This window comes from Capsicum annuum, chromosome 11 (genome assembly GCF_002878395.1).
Source record: "Capsicum annuum cultivar UCD-10X-F1 chromosome 11, UCD10Xv1.1, whole genome shotgun sequence".
Classification (NCBI taxonomy): Eukaryota; Viridiplantae; Streptophyta; class Magnoliopsida; order Solanales; family Solanaceae; genus Capsicum; species Capsicum annuum.
In genome coordinates this window covers 51554338-51565492 of record NC_061121.1, presented here as the reverse complement: position 1 = coordinate 51565492, position 11155 = coordinate 51554338, and the positions used below count along the sequence as shown (strand labels likewise).

The following is an 11155-nucleotide window of genomic DNA, read 5'->3' as shown; positions in this document are numbered from 1 at the left end:
TCACACTATTTTGGGGTTTAACTCTCAAGAGGTAAGGTGAAAGAATGGGCAAAATAGGCAAAAAAAAAAGAGGGGTATTGGGGCTATTTTTATACTACACCGATCTAGAAAAAATAGATTTTTGTTCAAGTCCAATCCGAACTTCGATGGGGTGCTCGGATTCATTCGAAGTACGATATACGCAAATAAACTATGCAACCATACTAAATTCAACGCTCCGGACTCAATGGAGATGTCCAATTTTAAAAAAAAATATTGTTTTCATAGTGTTGACCCTCAAAATCCACAATCATAATTTTTTAAATCGAGGATCAAAATGATATTTAAAAGCCGTAAAATCACACCAAATATGTTACCACCTAAAATCTATGTCTTGGATGCGTTGGCAAATTTGAATTTTCCATCTGAGGTTGCTTCGATCAAATGTGGGGCCCACACTCATATTTTTGATTTTCTAACTTTCAAATAACAGGTCAAAATGAGCTCGGGTGCATCGGGACCCAAACCAAAGGTCTATGTAGATCAAAGTTTTTGGTGCAGTCCATTTAGCCATATGTCGCACGGATCAGAAGATTACCAAAGAGGTCTATAATAAGGCTCTCAAAGCCTCCAAAAATCATTATATTGTACAAATGGAACCAAAATATATCGGAAACCATGCCAATCACTCCCACACTCTAGAAATATCACAATGCAACTATGGAGAGAGATAAAATAATCAAATCACACAAAATCATAAATTTCACATATTTTATCAAATTTTTAGGTCGTTGCATTAGAACCTACAGTGGCTCTGTATTTCTGAAACTTAGGGACTTCTACTAATGGTTTCAACCTAACTAACGGGTGAAACTCCATCCCTGCGTTCGCTCGTGCTAAGTACTAGTCCCGATGGCTCAGGTGATAATTCTTAGGGTCTGACTACGAGTTGTAGCCTGAATTGTAGCCAAATGACTCAAATTTTAGTCCTTACTATCATGATGACAAGTCACTCTATGACTCGTAGTGTCTTGACGATGAGTCATCGTCACGGCAGCATTGACAGTGCTTTAGTAAATTAGTCATAATTTTTTACTCCAATATCGAATTAAGGCAAAACTGGTGGAGTTGAAAAACTAATTCAATTATCTATCTTTTGGTGGGTCTTGAGCTCAAAAAATTTTAGTAATCCAAAATTTACGCTTGTTTAAATCTAGTTATAGCAATATTCATCACAAGAATTTAATCGGTAAAGGATATTTTAACTTGTCTATAAGCTAGGAGTTATTTGAGATCTTAATATATGTCTAGATCACTTATCAAACTATCAAAACATGATATTTGATTTTGCATAAACTTGAACCATATGGTTCAAATATTGACTTGAATTTTTGGGGTGTTACATGAGTAGTTGTAGTTATGTTCGTTATGTGTGGCTTTGAAATTATCTTTTTAATTGGTTCAGTTAGAAATTTGTCAACTGATATTTCTTGTTTACTAACATAGTCATGTCCTGCAACTATTTAGTGTAATTTTTTGTCGATGTTTTACGTTAAAGTACATTTAACAAATGTTTAATTTTAATTTTATTAAGTAATACTCAGAATTTACTATTTAAAAAGTTCATCTAAGTACTATTTCAATAGTTCTACTTATTGATTCAAATGTATCAATCATGTCATAATAATTTTGTAATTTCATGTATTAGATAGTACTGCAGGTCTGTGGGTACATGTACCAGTAATTATGACAAATAAATTATATAATAATTGTGTGTCTAATATACTAATGAAAGGATGTATCTCAACTGCACTAGATACATAATTATGTCAAATTACAACATGTACCAGATGCATAATTATAACAAATGAAAATTATACATTACTAATATATGTACAATATTAATGCAGTGATGTATAGATACAATTTAAATACAAACATGATGTTCAACAAATATGTAACCTGATTTCCATAAATATCAGATCATTTTTAATATTTATTAACAAAATAATATGTACTTGGGGAAGTATTGAATTGATAAATATGTACAAAAATATATTTTCTTGTGTAAGAAGTTGGATAGTAAAGAAACTCCTCAAGCTATTAGTTAATTATGTAAATTTTGTGCACTATCATTTTAATGTAAACTAAAATTAATTTATCTGACAACATGTAAGAAACAAGAATAACAATCGTTATATTCCGACAAATATTACTTATCACAATTTCATGTACAGAAATACAATGCATCATTAATTCCAAATTTTAACATAATTTTTGTGAAAAGTAAATCAATAATGTCATAACTGATTATGTCCAACTAACAAAATAAAATAATGAACTACTAAAGAGTAATATATGTCAACTTGATGCAGACCTAAAGCTCACTCCTCATTTGAAAAGAAACTACAAGTACGTCTATTGTGACCTTCGTAACCACATCGCTCGCAACAATTACTATTCGATGTAAGAATTTCACTTGATTTCTTGTGTCTCCCTTTCTTTAGCCTTTTGAATAGCCTTTTGTATTTTGGTAGTAACACAACTTCTCTTTGAATTTTCTGTAGCACAATTCAATCTTTCTTGTCCAGCATTGAAAACATAGAAACTTCATACATCTTGACTAATGTTTCTAAATGGTCATACTCATAGAAAAAGGGCTTCATATCATCTACATACTTGCTTTTAAGAACTTCTATTGCATGTTGACATGTTATCTCGTCTAATTGGAACCATACAACTGCATATTCTACTTTATAGACATACAATGTATTTTCTTCCATCATCATAAGTAGAGTATACATAAGTCGACGAAGCATTAATCTATTTAAAAAATAATCGTTGTTTAAAATGTCAAATCCATGTAAGATGCGGAATATTAGGATACACAATACTCACAACCTTCATTATACTTTTGTTACGATTAGATACAACACATATATTTTCATGCTCTTCAAAGGCACCTTTAAACTGCTCAAAAAATCAAGTTCATGAACTATCATTTTCTGAGTCTACAACACCATACATGATTGGCAATATGCATCTTAAAATCAGAAAACGTATCTCTTACGTCATTTCTATTTTTTCTTTCAATCAACCAATTCATTAAAAATAGATAAAGACAGTATTAAAATTAAATCAAGATATTAGATTTGAAACATCTCATTTCACGTACCTGCCCCATCGAGAGTGTTTGCCAAGACAAAAGTTCTTTTATATGCTCTACCCAAGTGTGCTCCATCCACAACTACTTATCTGTAAAAGTGAAATTCTCTCATTAATGAATGTAACACTATGAACAGATACATAAACTTGTTATCTTTGAATCTATGCATTTTAATATGTGATCCAGGATGAAATGAATTAAGCATATATATGTATCTAGGCATTTGACGGTAATCATCAATCGATTTTTCCCTTAACATCTTAATTGCATGCTATTGGCCCTCCATGCTTTCTGATAATTAATGTTCACACTAAAAGTAGATTTAATATCTTTAATTATGTCAGTTGGTGTGTTTATTCTCTTATGATTGACTAGTTTTGAAGTCGTAAAATTGCTAATGAACGAAATCATATCTTGAACTTGGATGAACATTCTATCTTTCAAAGGGCAGGTGTATACACCATAAAACACCCTTACTTTGAAGAGTTTTGAATCCTTTCGACAAAACACCTTACAAATCCAACTACAATCCTCCGAATAACATTTTAGGACATAGTTAAAGAAAAACACAAACATATTCAAATCATACTCATTATTAATAAATGTATCTCTAATTAAGAAACATATGATGATTGTCTATTTCAAAAAGTTGTACCACCACATGTTATATGATACTAGTTATGAATTTCAGTATACAATCATGCTTTGTTTATGACATTCAACATTATTTTTCAATATTCAGTTTAATACTAAAAGAATCTCATAAATTTTATCGAATGCACAATTTTAATTATGTATCTCCTTTGTTCTAGCCAATGTATTATGTACCTCTATCAAATAGTTTTAGAAATGTATATTTCTCAATAATCCAAATTATATATCTCAACAACAAACTTATAAAGCACGTGAGATACATAATTTTGGCTAAAACATGAGATACATATTTTGGCTAAAAGGTGAAAAATATTTGGTATTTTGGCTAAAATCAAACAACAACAAATACATATAATTATTTGTCGGATCGTTTAACTTTAAAATTGAAACAATGATCAATGACATACTTTGACATTACAGATACCAGCGTTTTTTTGTTCTTATAAGTTTGGCCTTGTTTAACAACTGGATTATGGTAATCTATTATTATGTTGTTCACCTTAATGTCTACCAAAGACGAAGGCTCTAAAATCTCTGGATCAACAAAAGTTAATGCTAGTCTTTGTGTTTTCGTACCCTTTAAATAAATAACTGCTTCAGTCTCACCCTCAAACAATATATCTCTTTTATCTTTATCGATTGTACTGATGCACAGTGAATACATCCCAATTCCTGGCACATTTTTCTTAACCTCTATATATAGCTTGACCCCCATATCATTACAGATCAACAAGGGAGATGAATTTCATCAATAATGTATCGGACTTAAATTTTTTTCATGTTTCGTCGATTTTGAGTTTTGTAGCAATTGCAGAATTCAACTTTTCATACGTTACATTCTCTCTGGTTATAATGTCATCACTATTATATCCTTCGTACTTGACATCACATAACAAACATCAGAATGTCGTAATATCACAAAGATATTCATTAAGAATGGTTGAAAAAATTAAAAAAAAACAGAGAAGAGAGAAGAAGATTATTTCTGCAAGAAGAATGAGACTTTTTTTTTAATATCAACATTATAACTAATTACTTTTTTTTGAAAATTTTAACAGTAAATTTGAACTTATGAAATGTGATTTCCTCCTCCATTAATTTTTTTTTTCATTATTTTCCTTTTTTAACGCACATTAGGTGTATTATTAGATGTATCTGCTAAGATGTATTTTTTGTAAATTTATGCATTAAAAAATAGAAAAGTAGGAATTTTAGAAATATTTTGTTTAAAATGAGGATAGGAAGTAATTAGGGATAAACTTGTTGAAATTTAAGTTTTACAATTTTTAAAGAGATAACTACATGGCTTAGCAAACATAAACTCCTAATTATCTTATTTAGCATAAATTTTAATTAATTACAATTTATAATCCCCTCTTGCCTATTAATTATCCCTATATACAAATTCATAGTCTCTCGTGTATTTTCTCTTTCTCTATTTTCTATTACGCTCCTTTTTCAGTTTTTTACTTCATTTTTTCTTTTCCTTTTTTATTTTCTCTTTCTTTTTTTCACTTTTTTTTCTTTTTCGTTTATTTTCCATTTTTTTTCTTTCATTTTTTCTCCTTCTTTTGTTTCCTTTTTTGTATTTTTTTCTCTATTTTCTATTACTCTCCTTCCTTTATTTTTTTGTATTTTTTCTCCTTTTTTTTTAATCTTTTTTTTTCCTTTTCATTTTTCTCTTTCTTTTCATTTGTGCGAACTAGCAAACACAAATACAAATGTGAACTATAAAATACAAATATAAATGTGAACTATAATATACAAATACAAGTGAGAACTATAAAACACAAATTCAAATGTGAACTATAAAATACAAATACAAGTGTGACCTATAAAATACAAATACAAATGCAAACTATCATTTATATTTTTTTAATTATTGAAAAAGAATGATTGATTTTCTTTCTACGAATATTTGTTTGTATTTATTGATACGAGTTGGATATATTTATTGATACAAATAAATACAATTCAAATTTTTATACAAATACAAGATATACAAATACATATTGTATTTGTATTTGTAAAATCATTTATTTCATTTGTTTGTAATTGTATTTGTATCAAGTGATATTTATTTATTTACAAATACGAATGATAATTTTGACATACAAATATAAAACGGTACCTTTATATCAAATGATACATTACATATTTATATATTTTAGAATCAATAAAATGCAATTAATGCATTTACTTGTTTTTATACAAAAATAAATGATAAATTATACATAGTCATGGTTAAATATAATATGCAATCAACTTACAAAAATTAATACAAATTATTTTTTAAAAAATAAAAAGGTATCGACGAAAATAGAATACAAATATAAATATAATTTAAATATACAAACACAATAAAACCACAATACAAATATAATCCAATATAATATGCAGTCAATTATAAAATACAAATAAAAAATAGTTCTTTAAAATACAAATGTGAATTATATAAAATATAAATGATGGAAAGAACTAACAAATACAAATACAAGTATGAACTACAAAATATAAATGTGAACTATAAAATCCAAATACAAGCGCAAACTTTAAAATACAAATACAGTTGTATCAATGAATACAAAAATATACAACAAATACGATAAACAATTATTGAATTTACGTTATGATCCATGACTTGTGCTCGAGTAGTTATATTTTCGAAATACAAAAAAAAATATAAAATAGAATAAAATTGATAAAGAAATAAGTACAAAAAAACAAAAAGATAAATCAAAGAAGAAAGAGAAATATAAATTAGAGATTGAAGAGAGAGAGAAAAAAAAAGAAACAGAAAAAAATAAAAATAAGAAAAAAAAAAGAAGAAAAAACAAGGAAAACACGAAAAAGAAAAAATATAAAAAAAGAAAAAAAATGATAGTGTTTTTGGCGAGATTAAATATGTAGTGTATTTATATTTTTTATGAATACAGACTACTAAATAAATGTGAATATAACAGTTGTGAATACAACAGTTATAAATCAAATAGAGCGTATATAAATGATAAATATATAAAGTGTGGCCATGAAAAATAGATTTTGCGCCAAACTTTACCTATTTTTGAAACTTCCCCATTTTTAAGCATAACCCGAATGGGTGGGTCCAACGTGTTCAGGCCCAATAGTTTTGCAAACTCTTCATAATTCATGAAGTATACTTACAAATACTAGACCAAAAAATCTTTGAAATGTTCAACAACAGAAATTTACACTCATCAACGCCCAAAAAGGGGCAAACCCACAAATCATACTCATTCTCCCTCCAAAGATTCAATCTTGGCAAATCCTACGTTGTCAGAAGAAGTAATAACAGCAATACTTGTAAGACTTCCAGTTAAAAGCCTCTTAAAGTTCAAATCTGTTTCTAAAGAGTGGTTTGCTTTAATCTCCATTCCTCATTTTGTGAAGACCCATCTTAGCTTTTCTGCTAACTATTCCACCAGACATAGACTTGTGTTGCAAATAGACAAGTATAGTCCGCGTAAGCGCATTCATAGACATTGTTCTGTTGCCTCTTTATTTTATGACTCTGTTACTGAGACGTTTGACTTGGATAATCCCGTGAAAGACCCCGTATTATTTACTTCGATTGCAGGTTCTAGTAATGGATTGATTTGTTATAATATTTGTCATGATTTGACTCTGTGGAATCCGTCTACTAGAAAGTTCAAGCAACTGCCTGATCTTGGGCTTCAAATGACGTCTGATTTCCATATTGGTTTTGGATATGATAGGGTTCATGATGATTATAAGGTAGTGGCTATTATCCGTGAATTCAGAACAAATTACTACTATGCCAAAATATATAGTTTAAAGAGTGATTCTCGGAGAACAATGGATGATTATCAAGGCGCGAGGCTATACCATCATTCGGGCATGTTGGTGAATGAGAATCTTCACTGGATTACTAAATATGATGATGGTTATGGCATCATGTTCATTGATTTGGTTGATGGAAAATGTAGTAAGGTGGAGAAGCCCTGGTATGGAAAAGAATATTTAGATTTAAAACTTGGAGTGTTGGGAAGTCATTTGTCTGTTATCTGTTGTCATGAGAGAAGTGATGTTTGGGTTTTGAAGGAGTATGGCGTTAAAGAGTCTTGGACCAAACTGTACACCATCAAATGTCCTTACTATATGCTTTCTCCACCCCTTTGCATGTCAATTGAAGGTGAAATTTTACACGTGTTTCGATCAACTTTAATGACATACAATCCAGAGGATGACTTAATGAGATATCCAGAGATTACCAATCTTGATGGTTACGACCATCTGGAGGCGGAACTCTATATTGAAAGCCTAGGTTGTCCAGTTTTACAAAATGAACCTATGGCACAACATTGAAGACTACAAAAACTCCGGTGGATGACTGTTTGTTGCTAACAACTGGCAAGTGTTCACTCTATACATATTTTTTGTGTTGTTCAATTCTACTTTTTAAAAAAAAAAATAAAAAAAATTAAAAGTAGAACGGTACATTGCATATGTAAGTTTCCTCTTTGCACCAAATCTGCTTAGATATTGTTGTTCTCTTTTTTGTTGTTGTATAATTCCGAAGAAGAACAACTTTTAGCTAAGAAATCCTTATTTTGCAAACGTTTTATCATTTTGGGTTGAGCATAGGCACATTATGAAGTGCTGATTTGCAGTGTCCAGAGCTCTCTGAAACTTGCATCTTATCAGTTCATCTTTTTCCCCTTTACATAAAGGAAAATCAATTTCTGTTTTTTTTAATCTGTCTACAAGTTGTTTTTTTCATTTTCTTTTATCTACTTTGCTTCCATTTATTCGACTAGCAATGGTATTTTTTCAATTTTTAAATCTTTTTTAGGTTTCTCTTGGTTAAACGTCTGTAAGAAATGACCCATTGAACTAGCAAATAGGTTGATGTGTGGGTACAAGGGGTGTTTATATTATAAAATTGTCTTTTCAATAGAAGAACAACTTATACTTGCATATTTGTGGATGAATGCCGGTTGCTGTGTTGAATCATGCATGGGTACAAGGGAGCAAGTTGCTGTGCTGAATCATGCATGGGTACAAGGGAGCAAACTAACTAACAGATGCTTTGGTACAAGTTTGTGACTACTTGTATTAGTTGCTGTCTATCTACTATTACTACTATCAGTGTTAAGAAAAAATGTTTGTACTTGCTGGAACAGTAACTGGGAGGGACTAGTATGTTATGATACCACTCTTAACAATTTTTTGGTGAGTAGGTCACTAAGAATTCTTCAGGGTACTGTGTTATGTAGAAATGTTGCGGGTTGTAAAAAAACATCATGATACTTGAATAATATGATATTGCATATTTGTCTAAGCAAAACCAAAACATGCAAGGAAGATGAGTCCATATTGAAGAACATAATGTTAAAACTTCTTTCTAGGCACAAAATCAGACACATTTGTCCATCCATCTTGATTCCATCAAGCTCTTGGCTTTCTTATTGACGGACTATTGTTGTCAAGAAAGAAACCTAAGAAATATCAACCTTACTTATGTTTAATTCCCTGATTCCATTTTGTTTCATGCAAGAATGTGTTGTGCACCCAACGATATAGTGATCATAAGAACCATGAGATATGGATTTGAATTCCAGAGGATGCAAAAAAACACTAGTCATTTTTTTTCCATTTGTTCAAGCCTTGTTACTCTGCAGTTATTTGGATGCCAGAGTTATAGAAGAAAATTATGAATTTGTGAATGGTAAATAACCCTCGTTCACAATCATCGTAAGGGTTACTTCTCTTCTATTCATACGAAAACTACAAACACATGTAAGACTTCCTGCATGGGGTGCACTTAGAGGTCTTTTGGAAGAATGTATAAGAATAATGTTGAGTAAGTTGTATTAGCAATGCCTGCATTATTAATGTAAGTATTAGTAATGCTGGTATTAGTTATGCAGACATTATTTTTTATACAGTGTTTGATTTGATTTATTAAAAATAATATATATTTATATAATTTTTATAAAAAGATGTTTATTTACCAAAATATCGTTCTTTGTATCCTCTCTTTCAAGGGATAAGCAGCAACAACTAATGTAAAAAGGGAAAGTTGGAAATCCAAAGACGTTCTCTACATTAACCTCGAATCGGCAGATACTGCCATCTTCCCAAATAGCTGATGATGCATTTTGATGAGAATTGACAAATACCCACCGGTCTAATAATCTTCCCAAACAGCCACTGATCCAGTAATCTTCATGCCATCAAAGATGGCTAATGTTCAACAATCAAAGATGGAAAAGGAATCACTGGTTCGTAATGATTCCTTGCGTACAATACCCAAATTGGTAAATTTGGAAAAGGAATCGCAATATTTGATAGCTAAAAGCAGCAATGTTGAATTAGTGAAAAAAAATGTAGCAGGCCAGTAGAAAAGATAAAAGAGAAGGGCAAATTTGTCATTTTACAAGTTAATACATGTATTCAAAGCCTTTGTATTACTAATACATGGAAAATGATGTGTATTACTAATACATATCTCAATACAAAATAGAATAATAACAACAACAACAACAAACCCAATATATTCCCACCCAGTAGGGTTTGGTGAGGGTAGAATGTACGCAGTCCATACCACTGCCTCTAAAGAAGTAGAGCGGTTGTTTCCGATAGACCCCGGCTCAAGACAAAGGACAATATACAAAAACATCAAAAGCATGAAACATGATAAAACTAACATAGGTACGACATCCACAAAAATATTGTACATTACCAAACAAAGGACACCAAAACCCTCCTAACTACTGACTACGATTCATCCGCCCACCTTACCCCTCTATCCTAGTATTTTTCCTCCAAACCTTTTTATCAAAGGTCGTGTCCTCAGTGAGCTGTAACTGCTCCATGTCACGTTTAATCACTTCTTTCCAGTATTTCTTCGGTCTACCCCTACCCCGCTTGAAAACATCCAAGGCCAACTTCTCACACCTACAAACTAAGGCATCCAAGCCCCACCTCACCACATGACCAAACCATCTCAACCTCACTTCCCGTATTTTATCCTCCACCGACACCACTCTCACCTTCTCCCGAATAATCTCATTCCTAACCCTGTCAGCCCTTGTAAATCCACACATCTAACGCAACATCCTTATTTCTGCGTCTTTCAACTTTTGGAAATGAGAATTATTAACCGACCAATACTCCGCTCCATACAACATAGCCGGCCGGACTGCAACTCTATATAATTTTCCTTTAAGCTTAGAAGGCACCTTCTTATCGTATAAAATTCCCGAAGTGAGCCTCCATTTCATCCAACCTGCCCCAATACGGTGAGAGATATCCTCATCTATCTCTTCATTCCCCTGAATCGTAGATCCAAGATACTTAAAACTATCCCTC

The 11155-nt window shown here is 31.0% G+C and overlaps 1 protein-coding gene across 1 annotated transcript; it reads left to right on the top strand.

Annotated features, from left to right (window-relative positions):
* Positions 1 to 891: 891 nt before the first annotated feature.
* On the top strand, positions 892 to 8536 carry LOC107846521 (F-box/kelch-repeat protein At3g23880-like). Its single transcript, XM_047400128.1, has 2 exons — positions 892 to 900; positions 6974 to 8536. The coding sequence occupies exons 1-2, from the start codon at positions 892 to 894 to the stop codon at positions 8144 to 8146; spliced, it is 1182 nt and encodes a 393-aa protein (XP_047256084.1). The 3' UTR covers positions 8147 to 8536.
* The last annotated feature ends 2619 nt before the right edge of the window (positions 8537 to 11155 follow it).